The sequence below is a fragment of the Cydia pomonella genome, chromosome 18, assembly GCF_033807575.1.
Source record: "Cydia pomonella isolate Wapato2018A chromosome 18, ilCydPomo1, whole genome shotgun sequence".
Classification (NCBI taxonomy): domain Eukaryota; kingdom Metazoa; phylum Arthropoda; class Insecta; order Lepidoptera; family Tortricidae; genus Cydia; species Cydia pomonella.
In genome coordinates this window covers 14,252,181-14,272,408 of record NC_084720.1, presented here as the reverse complement: position 1 = coordinate 14,272,408, position 20,228 = coordinate 14,252,181, and the positions used below count along the sequence as shown (strand labels likewise).

The window sequence follows — 20,228 nt, the reverse complement described above, 5'->3', positions numbered from 1 at the left end:
GCGACACTTGATCGGCTTCGCCAGGAGGCTCTCTCTGCTCGCGCGGACTTCACCTCTGTGCGGGATCTGCCCGCCACGTCGCCGGATCCGGTGCCTGCACCCGACCTGGCATCGGGGGCGCCGCGGGTTGATTTCAGTACCGATGAGGGGGACTTTGCGAGTCAGAGCGTGAGTACATCTGCCAATGAGCAATTGAGGAGGACTTTGGAAGAGGCGATTACGCAGTATCGCACCACAACCAACTCTAGGCCACGATTACCACGTCTGCCTATGAATAGACGCAATCTAGCGCTAATGGGAGCCCTAAACGCTTTACTAGAGCCACATTTACGGACTAGTAAAGATTTAGATGATACGCACTCGATCATGTACTGCGGTGCCATCGCGGCGTGCCGTGTTGCTCGAGTCAAGTTCCCGGACGCTGAACGTGCACCTAGGACCGCCGGAGGTGTCCCTGCATGGCAAGCACGGATCGAGCGACGTATCAGCTCGTTTAGGACTCTCATTGCAAAGCTGACCTGCTTCAGGGGGGGCAACAATCGCCCCCGAGTAATGCGCTTTGTGAACCAGGCGTTCGCGGGGACGGATATCAGGCCCCGTGACTACATGGCCAATGTCACGGAGCGCATCGACTTTCTGAAGCAGAAAGTCTATGCATGGGCTAACCGTATTCGCCGCTACAGAGAGCGTGTGGATCGATTCCAGCAGAATCGTCTTTTTCAGAGTGACCAAAGGAAGGTGTTCCGGAAGTGGGAGGAAACCAACCCTCGTGCGTCCGATACGCAGCCGCCGGATGCTACTGCCATGACTGACTTTTGGCGTAGCATCTGGTCGGTGCCTGTCGGACACACCGAGGGGAGTTGGATGAGTGTTGTCGAGCGTGAGTGCGAGTCCATCGAACCTATGGGGGCAGTCACCATCAGCCCCGATGACGTAAGTTGTGCCATTCGCACGGCCCAGAACTGGAAAAGCCCTGGGCCGGATGGATTGCACAACTTCTGGCTAAAATGGTTTCGATGCTCGCACTCGCGCTTGGCAGCACAATTTCAACAAGCCCTCGAGCTTGGTTCTCTCCCATCTTCCTTAACAACTGGTGTCACCTTCCTGCTCTATAAGTCCGGTAGTACCACGGAAGCGAAGAACTACAGACCCATCACGTGCTTGCCTACACTTTACAAGCTCCTTACATCCATTTTGAGATCAAAAATCAACGCGCATGTTGTCGCTAATAACATTTTGGCCACTGCTCAAAATGGATGTAGGGTTGGGTCCCGTGGTACTAAAGAGCTCCTCCTCATAGACATGACCATCTGCCAACAAATCCGTCGGAACAGGGGGGCCCTCTCTGCCGCTTGGATTGACTACAAGAAGGCCTATGATTCGGTGCCTCACTCATGGCTGGGGAGGGTCTTAGAGCTGTATAAAGTTGATACAGCTTTAAGAACCTTTCTAAGCGCGTGTATGAGGCAGTGGACCACAGTCCTTCGTCAACCAGGAGGCGGGGATGACCGCCCTGGCCCGCAGGATTTTATAAGGATTGAGCGAGGAATATTCCAGGGTGATAGTCTGAGTCCCCTGTGGTTCTGCCTAGCTCTGAATCCCCTCAGCACCCTGCTGAAGGATTTGGGACTAGGTTGCCGGCTTCGGAGAGAGGGTGAAGTCATTTCTCACCTTCTTTACATGGATGACCTCAAATTATTTGCACCAAATAGCCAAGATTTGTTGGAGCTACTGAAAACCACCGAAGTCTTCAGTAATGCCATCAACATGGAGTTTGGTGTCGATAAATGTGCGGTTATGCATGTACAGCGGGGGAAGGTTGTAAATTCAACAAATTTACAACTTTCTGAGACAATGTCTTTCAGATCTATCTCTGAATCAGAAACCTACAAATACCTTGGTATGTCACAGTCGTTGGGTATTGAGGACGAGGGTATTAGACAGTCGGTGAAGGAGCGCTTTTTCAGTCGGCTCACAAAAGTTCTTAACAGTCTTTTGTCAGGAGGCAACAAAGTGCGCGCCTTCAACGCCTGGGTAATGCCCCTACTCACATACTCCTTTGGCATACTAAGGTGGACTCAGACCGAGCTGGATGCCCTGGATCGGAGGGTCCGACTACTGCTCACCACACACCGTATGCTACACCCACGCTCGTCTGTTATGAGATTGTACATCCCACGGAAGTGTGGAGGTCGAGGCTTCCTAAACGCCAAAGATCTCCACAACCGCGAGGTGTGCAATCTCAGGGATTATTTCCTTAACAACGAGTATGGGATGCATCGTGATGTGGTGGCAGTAGACAGGAACCTCACGCCGCTCTCCTTGGCAAACGAGAACTGGCGCAAACCTGTGGTACTAAGTACTGCGGATCGCAAGGCGGCATGGGAGAGTAAGGTGCTACACGGGCGGTTCTACAAGGCCCTCACGGGACCTGACGTGGACCTGCTCGCGTCGGTGAACTGGTTACGATTCGGGGACCTCTTCGGAGAAACCGAGGGTTTTGCCTGTGCAATTGCGGACGAAGTTATGATGACGAACAACTATCGGAAATATATCCTGAGGGACGGTACGGTCGACATTTGTCGGGCATGCCGCCGTCCCGGAGAGTCACTCAGGCATATCATCTCCGGTTGTTCTCATCTTGCTAACGGCGAGTACTTGCACAGACATAATCTCGTAGCTAGAATTATTCACCAGCAACTTGCTCTTCTATACTGCCTTGTGGACCGCGAAGTACCGTACTACAAGTACTCACCTGCGCCAGTTCTCGAAAATGGTCGTGCCACGCTTTATTGGGATCGATCTATTATCACTGACAGGACTATTGTAGCCAATAAGCCTGACATCGTGATAATAGATCGATCGCAACGCCGGGCCGTGCTCGTCGATATCACCATCCCCCATGATGAGAATCTCGTGAAAGCTGAGAAGGACAAGTCCAGCAAGTACCTAGACTTGGCCCACGAGATAACCGCCATGTGGGATGTTGATTCGACGATCATTGTCCCAATAGTCGTTTCAGCGAACGGTCTCATAGCGAAGAGTCTCGACCAACACCTTGAGAGACTCTCGCTAGGTGGTTGGATCAAGGGTCAGATGCAGAAGGCGGTGATCTTGGACACGGCGCGGATAGTCCGACGGTTCCTCTCTCTGCGGCCCTGACCACCGGCAGCTTGGGCCCTGCCCCGCTGCTGGCGGCACCCTAGGTTAGGTTTTTTATAATGTGTTTGTATCTTTTGTATTGTTTTTGAAGTGTTTTTATATTTTACTTTTATATTCATATTATAAATGACCTAGCCTAAGACGAAAAATAAATAAAGGAGATAATAATAATAATAATAAACCCGCGGGGGCAGCTTGTGGCGAGCTGACGGTGAGTGGCGACACCGCGGACCCCTATTCCAGAGGGTCCTTTTATTTGGCCCTCGCCTCTGCGCTTGCCTTCACCGGCCGGCCAGAGTGGAGTCGCAAGAGCGGGACCTATGCTCCAGGTTGGAAGTGTAAAATGTCATAACGCCGGCGGCCTGCTGAACGGATTACCGGGATCTGGCTGCCGCAGACTCACCTCTCGACAACCTCACAGCCGCTCCAAAGTGTTGCCCTATTGTCGCACTGTGCGTGCGGCCGTTGTGGGGCCCACTCAATGAGTTGGCGAGTCACCACCTGTCTTAAACAATTCCGAGACTGATTGTCACGGCAGGTGTCCGTTAGTCTCCTCCTATAGCCCATTATCCAGTCCATCCAACTTTCAAATCAATAGCCTTATGACCTTAGATCCCATCGCAGCACAAAAGTGCTGCACTGCAATAGTCTTTGCACCTGGCGGGGACCATCTCCGGATGTATCATGTTGTGCGCTCGGGGATGGTATCCGCCACGTGTATCCCTTGCTTTTAGATTAATTTGTCTTAAAGGGCCTCTGCGCTGTTGGCTTCGGCTCCACGCATGCCTCCCAAAGGTCCGGGACCCCATGGTCCCGAGATATGGTAAGACAGACAAATAATAATAATAATAATAAAAAGTACGTTTATAAATGGAAGGTAAAACTAGGAGTAAACCAAACGGAACATTGGTATAGATACTTAATTTCCTTTCGAACTTGTGGACCATAGTTGTAGTATCGGACTATAGTTGTGTAGTTTTACGGTACTGATTATGCAAATTTGCCTATTTGTTTAACTCAGGTGAAAGGTACCGTTTCATCCCTTGGTTAACAATTTACTATACTTTAAGCTCGAGTTTAGCTTATTGACGGAAGAGTAACTACGGAACCCTACACTGAGCGTGGCCCGACATGCTCTTGGCCGGTTATTTAATTTATCTGTCACATTGCATACGTCGGTACGAATAAGACCACATCTGGAAAGTATAACTTTCTTACAGAGCTCTGTTTTCATACATATAATGCAAACAAGTTATACACTTCTACTTTGACCAGATGGCATCTAGTTTGAAAACAAGAACAAGACAAAAACTTGTTGTTGACTACGCGAGCAGGGATGCATAATTCTGGCGTTAATTAGGTTTCCGGTTTTCTGCTTTATTTTGGCATTTTCGAGTAGATGATGAGCAAAAAGTAAACGCAGAATATAACAAGTTATTCTGTCCCTCTTATACATATCATTCATATTATATAGATAGTTTAAATCATAAGCTTATCAGTATAATCTATGTGTATTAATGTGTCGTTCACGAAGACGCGTGCATTAACTCGTATTTTCATGTTAGTAAAGGTTAGATTTGACAAATCTGCGCGTCATCGTGGATGGCACGAACTACAACTGAACCGCGTAAATAAGTTCAAAATAATGTTAATAGTGGCAGAAATGTAGACTTCGCAAGTCCACATAGATACGCCATTTTGGAAAAAACTGTGCCTATAATAGTGCATTACGATACAAGTGCGAAAAAAATTAGAAATGACCTATTCGCACGTTTTACAGTACCTAAACATAGCCCTTTAAATGTTTGACATAGTAGTAAAGTAGCATCATATGTGGAAGAGAACAGCCAGACAGACGTACGAAAGCATTTTGTCCAAGCTGAAACGGAGACGCTTCGCGCTCGCTCGGTCAATACATGAGTCTATCTGACTTTTGGCCCGATCCGAAACTGATGTTTTTCTTTGAAGAAACGTCACTTTTGATACTGGCATATCCGATCCATATCGTATTTTACGAATCTTAAAGTTTATCGGGCCGTATCCTTTGCTATTACATTGCTTAAAATGAAACGATTTTGATGAAATTTTGCATGTTGAAATCTTAAGCCTAGTTGAAAAAGTCTACTTTATTCCCTTGGGGGAGGAAGAGGAAATATCACAATCCTAACACCATACAGAATATCAACATATATAATAATCTTTCTATTAATGACCTGTCCCAAAAGTTGTCAGTCCCAATCCTAATCCCGTTGACCTTTGCATTTGTTAAATTCAAATTTTGATAGTCCATTATCCTATCCTACAAGGTTGCCTTTGACATTTAAGAGTCCTTATTCCTACAGACGAGCGTATTTTGTAAAATGCTTCCTTTTTCATTCAAGATTACGACGTAACTATTAGTATTTATTCAAAAACTGATAACGTACTTAAATAATCGTTTCCTAAACTAGGGGCTCCAACAGTTCAAATTTTCATTTTCTCTTTTAAACCTCTTTTTTAATGAGGTTTTTTGGGAGTCTTTTCCAAATTTTGCAGTGAGATGTGGCGTTTCGGTTCTCAATTTTGCTATAAACAAGAATCATTTGGTACATGAATGACTACAATTTGATTCAACATATCTCGTACGAGGGGCTGGAATGATTAACAATCGAAGATTCATTTGAAAAAACTGATAAAATACCTTCCGAGTTTTCTTCATTTTTTTGGCGAAAACAGGGTTTTATTATATTTTATTTCCGCAAATTGTACGCATATTTTGCTTTAAAAATAATATTATAGCAAACTGTAACTTTATGTTAACCTATAAAAAAAAAATCGTAACTATGGGACCTACATTGCCGTAAATTTATATTTTTTTAAAACACGTATAAATCACGCAGCAGCGACGCCCCGCTCTCAGTCCGCGCGGAGCGCGCTTAGAGGACGGACCTGTGCTCGATTGTCAGGCATTCGTTGCGATCGTAATCAGCTACGGAGTTCCGAGAAGTGCTATATACTGCGATTAGAAAATCTTAATAAAAGTTCATTTTTTACAGTATGCCTAACAGACTCGCTTATTGATGGATTTTCAGTGTTACTTTTTTTTTAATACTAAGTCGGTGGCAAACAAGCATACGGCCCGCATATGTACGCCTGCAACTCCAGAGGAGTTACATGCGCGTTGCCGACCCTAACCCCCTCCCACCCCTCGTTGAGCTCTGGCAACCTTACTCACCGGCAGGAACACAACACTATGAGTAAGGTCTAGTGTTATTTGGCTGCGATTTTCTGAAAAACGCATTTTCACTTGAAATTACGTTAGGGTTTGCATTATCATTTTTGACCCGGATGAAGTCCTGCAAGTTCTCATGATGGAGTCAGGAGTTGGTCACTAGAACTCCTAATCTACTAATTATAATCCCATCGTGTTTGGGCTCAAAAGATTTGCCCTGACGAACACCATCGATCTAGATGAGGTCCAGGGTCTCATGATGGAGTCAGGAGTTGGTCACTAGAACTCCTAATCTACTCATTATAATTCCATCGTGTTTGGGCTCAACAGAGTTGCCCTGATGAGCACCTTCAATCTAGATGAGGTCCAGGGTCTCATGATGGAGTCAGGAGCTGGTCACCAGAACTCCTAATCTACTCATCATAACTCCATCGTGTTTGGGTTCAATAGAGTTGCCCTGACGAGCACCATCAATCTAGATGAGGTCCAGGGTCTCATGATGGAGTCAGGAGCTGGTCACCAGATCTCCTAATCTACTCATCATAACTCCATCGTGTTTGGGCTCAATAGATTTGCCCTGATGAACACCATCGATCTAGATGAGGCCCAGGGTCTCATGATGGAGTCAGGAGTTGGTCACCAGAACTCCTAAACTACTCATCATAACCTCATCGTGTTCGGGCTCAATAGATTTGCCCTGACGAGCATCATCAATTTAGATAAAGTCCAGGGTCTCATGATGGAGTCAGGAGTTGGTCACTAGAACTCCTAATCTACTCGTTATAATTCCAACGTGTTTGGGCTCAAAAGATTTGCCCTGATGAGCACCATCGATCTAGATGAGGTCCAGGGTCTCATGATGGAGTCAGGAGTTGGTCACCAGAACTCCTACTCTACTCATCATAACTCCATCGTGTTTGGGCTCAATAGAGTTGCCCGGACGAGCATCTTCAATCTAGATGAGGTCCAGGGTCTCATGATGGAGTCAGGAGCTGGTCACCAGAACTCCTAATCTACTCATCATAACTCCATCGTGTTTGGGTTCAATAGAGTTGCCCTGACGAGCACCATCGATCTAGATGAGGCCCAGGGTCTCATGATGGAGTCAGGAGTTGGTCACTAGAACTCCTAATCTACTCATTATAATTCCAACGTGTCTGGGCTCAAAAGATTTGCCCTGATGAGCACCATCGATCTAGATGAGGTCCAGGGTCGCATGATGGAGTCAGGAGTTGGTCACCAGAACTCCTAATCTACTCATCATAACTCCATCGTGTTTGGGCTCAATAGATTTGCCCTGATGAACACCATCGATCTAGATGAGGTCCAGGGTCTCATGATGGAGTCAGGAGTTGGTCACCAGAACTCCTAAACTACTCATCATAACCTCATCGTGTTTGGGCTTAATAGATTTGCCCTGACGAGCATCATCAATCTAGATAAAGTCCAGGGTCTCATGATGGAGTCAGGAGTTGGTCACTAGAACTCCTAATCTACTCATTATAATTCCAACGTGTTTGGGCTCAAAAGATTTGCCCTGACGAGCACCATCGATCTAGATGAGGTCCAGGGTCTCATGATGGAATCAGGAGTTGGTCACCAGAACTCCTAATCTACTCATCATAACTCCATCGTGTATGGGCTCAATAGAGTTGCCCTGACGAGCACCATCAATCTAGATCAGGTCCAGGGTCTCATGATGGACTCAGGAGTTGATCACCAGAACTCCTAGTCTATTCATCATAACTCCATCGTGTTTTGGCTCAAAAGATTTGCCCTGACGAGTACCATCGATCTAGATTAAGTCGAGGGTCTCATGATGGACTCAGTAATTGGTCACCAGAACTCCTAATCTATTCATCATAATGGTAATTTGATGGTGCTTGTCGGAGTAAATCTATTGAGCCCAAACACGATGGAGTTATGATAAATAGATTACGAGTTCTGGTGACCAACTCCTGACTCCATCATGAGACCCTGGACTTCATCTAGATCGATGGTACTCGTCAGGGCAAATCTTTTGAGCCCAAACACGATGGAATTATAATGAGTAGATTAGGAGTTCTAGTGACCAACTCCTGACTCCATCATGAGACCCTGAACATCATCTAGATTGATGGTGCTCGTGAGGGCAAATCTATTGAGCCCAAATACGATGGAGTTATGATGAGTAGATTAGGAATTATGGTGACCAACTCCTGACTCCATCATGAGACCCTGGACTTCATCTAGATCGATGGTACTCGTCAGGGCAAATCTTTTGAGCCCAAACACGATGGAATTATAATGAGTAGATTAGGAGTTCTGGTGACCAACTCCTGACTCCATCATGAGACCCTGGACTTCATCTAGATCGATGGTACTCGTCAGGGCAAATCTTTGAGCCCAAACACGATGGAATTATAATGAGTAGATTAGGAGTTCTAGTGACCAACTCCTGACTCCATCATGAGACCCTGAACATCATCTAGATTGATGGTGCTCGTGAGGGCAAATCTATTGAGCCCAAACACGATGGAGTTATGATGAGTAGATTAGGAATTATGGTGACCAACTCCTGACTCCATCATGAGACCCTGGACTTCATCTAGATCGATGGTACTCGTCAGGGCAAATCTTTTGAGCCCAAACACGATGGAATTATAATAAGTAGATTAGGAGTTCTGGTGACCAACTCCTGACTCCATCATGATACCCTGGACTTCATTTAGATCGATGGTACTCGTCAGGGCAAATCTATTGAGCTCGAATACGATGGAATTATAATGAGTAGATTAGGAGTTCTAGTGACCTACTCCTGACTCCATCATGAGACCCTGGACTTCATCTAGATTTATGGTGCTCATCAGGGTAAATCTATTGAGCCCAAACTCGGTGGAGTTATGATGAGTAGATTAGGAGTTCTGGGGAGTTCTGGTGACCAACTCCTGACTCCGTCATGAGACCCTGGACCTCATCTAGATCGATGGTGTTCGTCAGGGCAAATCTTTTGAGCCCAAGCACGATGGAATTATAATGAGTAGATTAGGAGTTCTGGTGACCAACTCCTGACTCCATCATAAGAACCTGGATGGACTTCATTCGGGTCAAAAATAATAATACAAACCCTAACGTGATTTCAAATAACACTGAAACTCTATAGCACTAATGTGCGCAAACGATTGGCATCTTGACTACGCAGCATGGGTGCGTAGCCACCATGCCAATCGATACGACAACGAAACACTATCTGTCTCTCTCTCGTACTAATATGCACAAACGATTGGCATCTTGGCTGGGCAGCATGGGTGCGTAGCCAACATGCCAAACGTTTACGATACGACAAGGAAACACTATCTGTCTCTCTATCGCACTAATATGCGCAATCGATTGGCTTCTTGGCTAGGTATCATGGGTGCGTAGCCAACATGCCAATCGTTTACGATACGACAACGAAACACTACTCTCTCTCTATCGCACTAATATACGCAAACGATTGGTATTTTGGCTAGGCACTAAGCAAGTGTGTGGCCAACATGCCAATCGTTTACGATACGACAACGAAACACTATCTGTCTCTCTATCGCACTAATATACTTTATTTATACCTGCAGTCATTTAGTAACTTCTTCATTTTCCATTGGTGTGAAAGAGACAGAATAAAGAGCAAGGGTTATAGTACACTCTGTAGTCTGTACACTTAGTAGTAGTGTACATAAAAAAAAAAAACTACTGTGCATATACAATAAAATAAAGAGTGCCCATATGATATCATATGACACTAAAATTAATGTTGCTTGAAATTATATTGAAAACTATCAAGATTATTCTAGTCTGCATTGAAACGCGCGTCGCGTTGCCGGCGCTCGCGTACCGAGCGCCAACGCCATCTATCGAGCGTTATTTCGTGAAATCGGAGAACGCTCCAAGGATTAAGGGCTCTTAAAGGCAATCCAGAACCCACTGCAGTCCCTCGCCTGACGCATTTGCATAAAGGGCAACTTAATTGTTACATCGCATTTGCTAATGGGCTGGTGATCTGATATGAATAGGTACGACGTACAACTATTTAGAATAGGAATGTTGACATGAATCGCGAAATAAAATGTTATATTTGTACCATAGCAGGGAATATTTGAATGTTGAAAATCATATTTTGTAAGTGTAAATCTGCATAATAAATTAATTCGAAGAAACGTGACTACAAACGCCAATCAGAGCGCGTTACGTCACATTGTGAATCCACACGCTAGCACTTCACGTCTGTATTTGACAGATATTCGTATTGCATGTCCTTCCTTTGACATACAAAACAAAAGGGATACTTACGTCTAATATGAATACTCGTAGGTACCACTATGTAGAATTAGAAATATCAGAATCAGAATTCATAACAGTAAAGGTATTGATTCGTTATGTACGTATTGTACAAGAATAAAATGATGATAACAGAAATTTCATAACGTGTTAATATTTAATATTTTTAAGAGATAACATTGAGTAATGTTAAGTTTTTACCTCTTAGAAGAAAACGTAAGTATTTTAGCGTAATTTATGGCATGTACTAGTGTACTGCAGTCAGTAGCGGTTAATGAGCAATGATACGAGTAGTAGTCAAAAAGTCTAGTCTTAAAGATAATATATTCATAAATAGGTTTTGTAAATTCGCATTTAAGGATTTTATTCATAACGACAAAATACATAAACGAGCTTGTGAAAGAGACATTAGAATTGCTTTCATTGAGTAAATATTTATAAAATAAATATTAGAAATTTGTAATTCAATCACAAATTCCTGATTATAAAGATTAGATACTTTATAATCAGGAATTTACTAGGTACCTACCTGGTTACCTACTTTAGTAGGTAATCACAATAATTGTTTAAACTAGTTGTTTAAGTGAGTACGTATTTGTTTGTTTCTGGATGATATTAGTTTCCGCAAACATTGACTTGCCCCAATTTCGAACTGAGAAATGTGTATTGTTTGACTAGTGCAATAATAGTTGTTTTGGAAACACTTACGTGACCCAATTTGAATTATGATTGCACTGTTGTAGCCATAAGTTTTAAAAATTATATTTGGCGTTGTATTTATAATATATAATATATGTACATACATGAGTGTTGCCGTTATGAAGTACCTTTAATTAAATAGATATCATATTCATTAACATTTGTCTCAACAAAAAATAGTTCATGTGGTAGCAAACTTTTTATTATACCATACGTACCATGATTATTTGGTTTAGAATGTTTATTTAGCTCTTTTATTAAGGCAACAAACATTTTAATACTCTAATCTCATAGGTGGCCTCAAAAATAAAAATATTTGCAGAAATCGTGAAGCGTCTGGTTGACGTAATAAGTGATCTAAGATCTGGCGGCTTCCTCGCACAACGTATCAGCATTGCGATAAAACGAGAAAATGCCGCCAGGATCCTTGGTACAATGCCTCAAGAGTTAATTTTAGATTTAAGCTTGTTATTAATTTAGTTTAGTATTTTTACAGTTACTGTAATGCCTCTGTATATACCTACTATGTAAATAAATGCATATGAATGAAACTTTATGATTAAGATATCTACTTTCGAAACTTCGACTATAAGATAAGGCTGGGCCAAATATTTGCCCAACAAAGTTTGACCCTCCGCCAAACCGCGAATGTTCAAACATTCCCAAGTGCCCAAGCGTTATGTAAGTTATTTAACTTCCCACTGAGGTCGCTTATCTGAAAACTGTTCCCGAAATTCAGTTTCTATTTCCGTTCCGAGACGGCGGGGCGTTACTTAATAAAGAAATTCCTACGTGGCGCGGTGCAAGCGACGTTGAGGGTTGCTAAATCTGTCTACCTACCTGGAAAATATTTTTAGATTATTTATTTACGTCAAATTTCTCCTTATTTTGTACTCGACTACGGAAAGTCTCGTTATAGTTTGGTATCTGTGGCCTACCGCGAAAACCGAATTTCGCAAATTGCGGGGATCTTTCTCTTTTACTCTCACTAAGACGTAATTAGAGTGACAGAGAAAAATGCCCGCAATTGACGAACTTCGATTTTCGCGGTTGTAGCCCTGGTTACGAGATATTTTGAATGTACGAGTATATTCATTACGGCAAAATTGGCGTGACATGTATCTCGATTCTTCATTGTTTGTTCTGCTTTCTATTCGCAAGAGGTACGAAACTTGTAAGAAGTAACTAACATTACGTGAATTATAGGCAAGGCAACTGCTGATCACTGCTACCAAAAATTACCTCTAGTCATTTTAACTGTTTTCTTTTTAATAAGTCTCCTCTTATTACCTTTACGCTGATGACCTTCAAATATACTCTCAGGGCTCTGTTGCCGATCTACCACAGACTATCTGCGCCATGAACACTGACTTGGAGAGCATCTTAGATTGGAGTAAGCGTTACGGTCTCAAGGTAAACCCTACTAAAACTCAGGTTATGGTAGTAGGTAGCTCAAAGCTTACTGCCCGGATTGATTTTGGCTCTCTACCTGCCATTGTGTTTGACGGTATTCAGATTCCCTTCTCTCTCCAGGTAAGGAATCTCGGTGTCATGATGGACCAGAGTCTCTCTTGAGCACCTCAGGTGAGTGAGGTTAGTAGGAGGATGTTTGCTGCAATTGCATCGCTCCGCAGACTTCGAAATTTCTTGCCTTACGCCACTAAAATTGCGCTAGCTCAATCTCTCTTACTGCCCATATTAGATTATGCTGACATTTGCTATCTTGACCTTACGCAGGATCAGCTGAATAAGCTTGAGCGCCTCCAGAATCTCTGTATAAGGTTTATATTTGGCTTGCGCAAATATGACCATGTGTCTCAGTTTCGTTCTCAGCTCAAGTGGCTTCCTATTCGTCTTCGCCGTGACTCTCATGTTCTTGCCCTCCTTTATGGCATTCTCTTTAACCCCGCTACACCACCTTATCTCAAAGAGCGTTTCAAGTATCTCTCTTCTATCAGATGTTCTCAGACTCATATTCTTGCTCCTCCCTTATCTACTTCAAAATTTTATAATAGCTCTTTTACCTTCCGGGCTGTTCGGTTATGGAATGCTCTGCCAGTAGAATTAAGATTAGCTAAATCTCTCCCCATTTTCAAAAATCAGCTGAAACTATACTTTCTATCTCTACCTTAAGTTGCCATTTATATATTGTATATGTGTAAGTGTAAATATATATATATATATATATATATATATATATATATATATATATATATATTGTATTATATTATATTGTATATTTATTAGTATATTAGGTATTGTTTTAATACTTATATAAGTAGTATGTGTGTTTGTATTTAATTGTCTCCATATTTAGCTCCTTGCACTACCTGTTGACTTTTGTATGAATTCGAAATTTCCTGCTACCTAAAGGTTGTCTGGAAGAGATCGCTTTTTAGCGATAAGACCGCCTGTTGTTACCTGGTTCTATTTTCCTTTAAAAATCATTTGTAGTTTTACATGTATGTAAAATGTATAATTGTTGGTGCAATAAAGTATATTTACTTACTTACTTACTTATTACGACAAGTGAGTATAAAAATTCGCAACGATGTGTTTGAACATAAATATCCTATAAAATCAACAGAATTTTAGTCAAGCGCTGCGCCGCCGCGCCGGTACACGCTCTGTAGGTATATTTTTACTCCATGTTTTAAGTACCTGGTTAAGCCTGCTGTCTCCGCTGACAGTGTAGACGCCGCTGACTTCGGATACGTCTTCAGGCTTGTTCGACGACGGGGAACGTCGCCAGCAAGCGGCGCACACCGCCACTAGCACCCCACATAACGTCGCACTGTAAACAAAACACCTCTTCAGATATAATATTATTTTAGTGTAAAAAAAATGTATGTCAGAATCAAAAATACTTATTGATTTTTTTAGTGCTGTGTACATATTGGTCATTAAACAAACATTGATGAAGTAATAGCGTGTCAAAGTTCCGCATGCGATCCGTGTTAAAAAGTGTGGCGCGGCTTGGCGTCATAAACCCCACTCCTATAACTTTGACGTCATTCTGATATATTTTGAAACCTCATACGCAATAAAGCATGGAGCGATATAAGCTCTGTTCCACCACATATTACAGCCGTAACAGCTATCGAAAACTCGTTCAACTTTTTACCGTAGGTATCTTTGCTTGAAAAAATCCAAATTAAAATGTATTTGCAATGGCTGTTTATATGCGTGGCGGGGCAGACCTTTGATTGGTGGCTGTGTTTTTATTTAGATTTAGAAAAATGCACGTTCACAATTAAGTAGCAGGTACCTAGACATATTTACGATTATAAATTAAATATGTAGGACATCATCAATATGAACTAATTAAACTATTGAACCATAATAACTCCAACCACCGAATTAACTTAATTTATTTAATTAAACTGTTGGGGCTTAAACGGGGATTAACGCTCAAGTCCAGGTTGGTAATTAACAGTTTTGGGGCCTTTGAACTTGGACCTTCGGCAAGTACCGTAGGGCGATCGTAGTTAACCCAAGTTTCCGCCCAACCAGGTGATAAGTAGTTTAGACTATAGGTAGGTTATCATTGACTTCAGACAGACAGACATTGAGTTGGACCCGGGTACGTCCTTAAACTACGTCCACAAGAGAGGTATGGACATTGTGAATGTCATCTCGCTCTGTGTGGTAGGGCACAGCACAGCGGATGTCATTCCAGATCTAGAGCAGAGCCCAACTGGGGAAGTACCTCCACCTTACAGAAAATCGCAGCCAAATAACACTAGACCCTACTCATAGTGTTGTGTTCCTGCCGGTGCCGGGTGGGAGGGGGTTAGGGTCGGCAACGCGCATGTATCTCCTCTGGAGTTGCAGGCGTACATAGGCTACGGATACTGCTTACCATCAGGCGGGCCGTATGCTTGTTTGCCACCGACGTAGTATAAAAAAAAAGACAAATGAGTATACAAAAGTAATTTCCCGTTTGTGAAAACATTGCTGGAGACTGAGTTGACTAGAAATATAGATCGTGTCATTCACGACGACGCGTGCCTTGACTCGTATCCTAGTGTTATTAAAGGTTAGATTTGATAAATCTGCGCGTCATCGTGTAAGACACGAACTATAGTTGAACTTCTATTAGAAGTATTAGAACAAATTAAATTATTTTCAGAAAATATTTTAATTTTTTTTTTTTTTCAAGTAGAAAAACTACTAATATATAAATTATAAACTGAAATATACGTCATATACCAAGAAAAAGTGACCAAGGACTCCAGTGCCCCAGGCTGGAATCGAACTAGCGTCCTCTGCAATCGCGGCACTAGCTCGGTATCACCTGAGTTAATCCAGTTAGAAGGTCGAACCATACTGTTCTACCTTAGGAATGGCTAGGGGGCGCCATAAGCCTTGTGACCCCGGTGGCCGAGTGGCTCAAGCACCTGCCGCGATAGCAGAGGATGCTGGTTCGATTCCAGCCTAGGGCACTAGAGGCCTTGGTCACTTTTTCTTAGTATATGACATTTATTTCAGTTTATAGTTGATGTTTCCTGCAACTATGCACTCTGCAGCATTGCAATCCTTTCCTGTCGACATCCTTAAGAACTTATTGTTATCCAAACACATACTACTACCACTAGCGCACAGTTTTATTAGTTTCTTAACTAACGAAGAGTGAGTTCAGTGACATTACTAATATTTATTTTCAAGACAACACATTCGCACAATCTCATCAAGTTTGCATAAACCCAAACGGACATCTCGAACATGATCATAAGTACTGCCACTCGGTTACGAAATACCTTCATAAAAGGTAAAGGTCCTGGTGAATCAATACGCTCGACCTTTCACGGAATTAATATTATTTTTTATTGATTCCCTTATGTCTAGTTTGCACGTTGCTATCTGCGCACACGTACAAACTAATCCTTATTGCAGGCGAACTAGTAATACTGGGACTTACATTTCAAATAGTGATAACTCTAATTCGTGATATTGTGGTTTGCGTTTGTTGAACACACTGATTTTCTATGTTTGCATTTATACTCTGGCAGAGCGACCTTGCGACAAGTTAGATTTCAGTATATAACGTAAATTTTCCGTGTGGGATTCTGTGTCCTTCTAAAAGGTTACGATTTAAAACAAATTGCCAATATTCAGCGTCGCAGTTTTTCTTCTAAAGATCCATTCCAGTTTTTCGAAATGTCGTCAGTTGTATAGGAGACACTCGTTTTGCGAGCGGAGAGGGCAACTGACTGGTCGAATTGTTACGTCTGAATCTTTCTCTCATCTACTCGCTGTATGTATACTGAGGCATTTTCTCCTTCACCTCGCACGATCTTTGTGTTTTGTGAAATCATGTCGTTTCAGGCGAATTGTGCCAATATTTTGGACGTTATCTTCTATTGGGTTGGGATGTGACTGTTTGTAACTGTTTTACATATATCTATATGTGCCTTATCATTGAGCATCCATAATAAAGTGCCACTCCAAAACTCCCGAGGGGTTAGATCCGAAGATATCCGCCTTAACCTCGTTTAAAAGCATTTTTATCTCGCCTCGTAACCTAAGATAAGATGCCTCCGATTTTATATCTATGCCGCGTTTTAATGTCGTTCCGTCGTTTAAGCGAATGGCTCGTGTTTACTCAGTTTAATAAACGTTTTTTTCATAAATATACCCAAAATACATGACCTTTTGACCGTCACATGTCACGAGGTTGACTTACTGTATATGACGTATATGAGTAAATTAATAGTGGCGTAGATAATTACGCCTATCGATATTAAAAATATTAAGTAAATGCGTGTGAATTCTAAAAATGATTTTGTGTTCAAAGTCAAAATTAATTGCTTTCGATTATAAATAATTATATCTATTATTGCATATACTTGTGCTTTACATATGAATTTTAAATGTCCTTTTTACAGACACATGCCTCAGACCATTCGCTAACACAATAAGAAACTAAAATCAGAACTAGGTACTATCATAAATACTAGAGCCTAATAATATGGATTACTTTAAAGTGTATGGTCTAGAACAGAGGTCGGCAAACCGCGGCTCGCAAGCCACTCAAAATATTAACACTTGGAGTTTCCAGATCAAACAAAACAGCGTTTGCGGCCCTTTCAGGTTCCATATCTATTGATTTCTTCTGCGGTTGGCTCTTCTTCCCCTTTCTTCTTTTTATTTCCCTTTTGTTTTTCTGCGACGCACACAGCGTTTTTTATATGTATGGAACAGTCTTTCAATTTATTTTTTCCTTGTACTTCTATTTTGTAAAAATACGTATTTCTCTTGTTTGATTTTGTATTATCTGTTTTTTTTTGTCATTTTATTATTTGTATTTTCTATGTGTATTGTGGCAAACAAATAAACGGAATATATAGATATTCCGTTTATTTGTTTGCCACTATCTTCTCAAAAGTTTGGCGACCCCTGGTCTACAATTTTATGTATATTTAAGGTAGGTATAATTAAAGTAGGCAAAATGTTAACTATATTTTTCTTTTACAGGTACGTACGTCATCACACTTCAACATCAGTTGTGATAAAATATAGTCACCTAATAATATTGTAAGTATACTTTTAATGTATTCAAGCTCATTCTAGTTTTCGCGGTATATTTGAACAGGGCCTAATATTGAATCCCCAACGTCCATAGTATTGACACAATTTATCTATAGTATTATTAGTATTGGCATTCACCGCCAATGGACCAATTAACTTTTATCTCGAGTTTCTATAATCCATGCTTGTGGTACTATTCTAAATCACAGTGTTAAGCTATAATACCTGCTAATATCCGGCCGCGATAATATCGTAAATTTCAAGTCCCATTGCACTATTTTTGGAGATGAATACCGAAATAAAACGAATCATATATATACGGTATAAATTATCTGTGATAATTTCATTTTCATCGTTTTCATTTAGGCGTGTTTGCGTGATAGAGGAACAAATATTCTGGAAAATATCCAAACCCAAATAATACAACAAATGTTCACATTTATAGTATTAGTGGGATTATAAGTACATTTTCACCACACCAACTGGTAAAGGCCTTCTTGATTGTTCAAAAACTAATGAGAAAGTTGCATTTTATCCACAAGTGCGGCAAAGTAATCAGATGCAAATTTTGAGTTGCTTCCTTTTTAAACGGTTTTATTTAGCTCACCCCGTTTGTTGACTTTAAAATGGTGATTTGATACATTTTTTGTGACGTTCATTTGGATTTTATTGGTAATTCATAGTTAGTACGTATTTTACTCGCGTTGGTGTGGTGAAAACTCGCTACGCTCGTGGTTCAATTTGAATATTTCGCTTGCTTGGGTATCAATATTAGCACGAGCGGTTAAACAATAACTATGCCCCCTTGTAAAGCAAGGTTTAGTTATTTATATATATAAATGCGGAAAAGTTATACCTTTATGTCCTTATCACTCCAGTTATCGACGTTAATAGTTCATTTTAAATTATGTGTATTTTTTACTTATAGGCCAATTCCAAAAATATAACGTGATACTGATTTGATTCCAAACTCCATTAGAGAACCTGCTGAATGGCGCATTATGTCAACCTTCAACCAAAAACGTCACTTATCAGTATCATATCAGTATCATGTTGGAATCCGGTTTAATAACTAAAACTCGAAGTGGCCTGTTAACTCTTCACAGTCGAGTCGTAGCACGTTGAATCTACGTCGTAGCGCTACGAGTATCTATTCGACTATTTTAGTGGCCGCATGATGCGTTTTTACTTAATTACTGCAGATAAAATAGAGTACAGCGTATATTTTCGTTATTGAGGTACTCTCACAATATCGTAATATTCAAATAACAATAATACCATTAAAATGTTGATAACGATATTAAAATTACAATAATACTATTGACTTAAACGTATGACAGGTAAAACGTTTTCATTCTGTGCCTCCTTACTCATTCAGAGTGCAATCATTCAATTTAACGTAGGTATTTAAAGACTTATCCTCATTGAATAAGGTTGAATTTCAAATGCCAGTAGACGTGACTATTCGACTAGCCAGCAAACACATTAAATAATATGTAGATGGTTTCGTTTAAACTTAAGCCATTTCACCCGTCACAAAGTAACTCATATCTTCAGTTCACTGAAAACCGTTGAATTACTGTTCGACGGTAACTTTCAGTAGCTCGTACTCTTGTGTTTTTACTAATGTAACGTCGACTTTATTTTCACGCATTAAAGTTTAATTTAGTATAAAAGGGATAACGTTATAAGAGGTTTTATTTTAGTCTAGCTTACTTATTTGAAAGTCGATGAGATGCATTTGTAAATTGTCCTCATTTTGTTCTCGTCATATTTTGAGAGACTGTTTTAGAATTTATGGACTTTCTGTTCTGAACTGCTAGTCTGTGTGTATAGTTTCAATGGGAAGGTCTTATTGCTGGGGAGTAAAGTTTATTATCGAATGTTTACGTTGTTAAACTTGCAATATAAAATTGAAACAGATGTTATGATAATGTTGCCTACATTATCATAAGTACCAACTTCTAGATGTTTATTTCAATTTCTAGTAGAGAATTTAACTTTATCCAAAAAAATAATTTAATAGCAGACTGATGATATGATAATGTCAACAATGCACATTGAAGAGAGTAAGCAACGAACTAAAATATAATATAGAAGTCTGAGCGACCCAACTGTACTGCGCGTAGCTTGGCAACGTCAAATATTGTGGGTAATGCCGCGCAAGATGTTTAACATATATCATCGGCGAAAGGAAAGCCCACAGACTGCGCTGGTTAGGTCACCTACACAGAATGGGAGAGGATCGGGCTGTGTAGAGGGCGTTCTTGGGACGACGGACTGGTAGCCGTCGGCCCATTCCCAGCGATACCTGGGCTGACCCATTGAA

General features: G+C 41.3%; 2 protein-coding genes across 2 annotated transcripts in view; one reads left to right on the top strand and one right to left on the bottom strand.

Annotated features, from left to right (window-relative positions):
• Positions 1 to 20,228, top strand: part of LOC133527546 (probable beta-hexosaminidase fdl) — a 172,721-nt gene that overhangs the window by 93,117 nt on the left and 59,376 nt on the right. The gene's annotated exons all lie outside the window — the stretch shown is intronic.
• The window catches only part of LOC133527571 (uncharacterized), a 69,196-nt gene that overhangs the window by 36,242 nt on the left and 12,726 nt on the right, over positions 1 to 20,228 (bottom strand). The window contains exon 3 of the mRNA XM_061864632.1: positions 14,030 to 14,162. Coding sequence (XP_061720616.1) covers positions 14,030 to 14,162 — 133 coding nt within the window. The remainder of the gene's footprint in view (positions 1 to 14,029; positions 14,163 to 20,228) is intronic.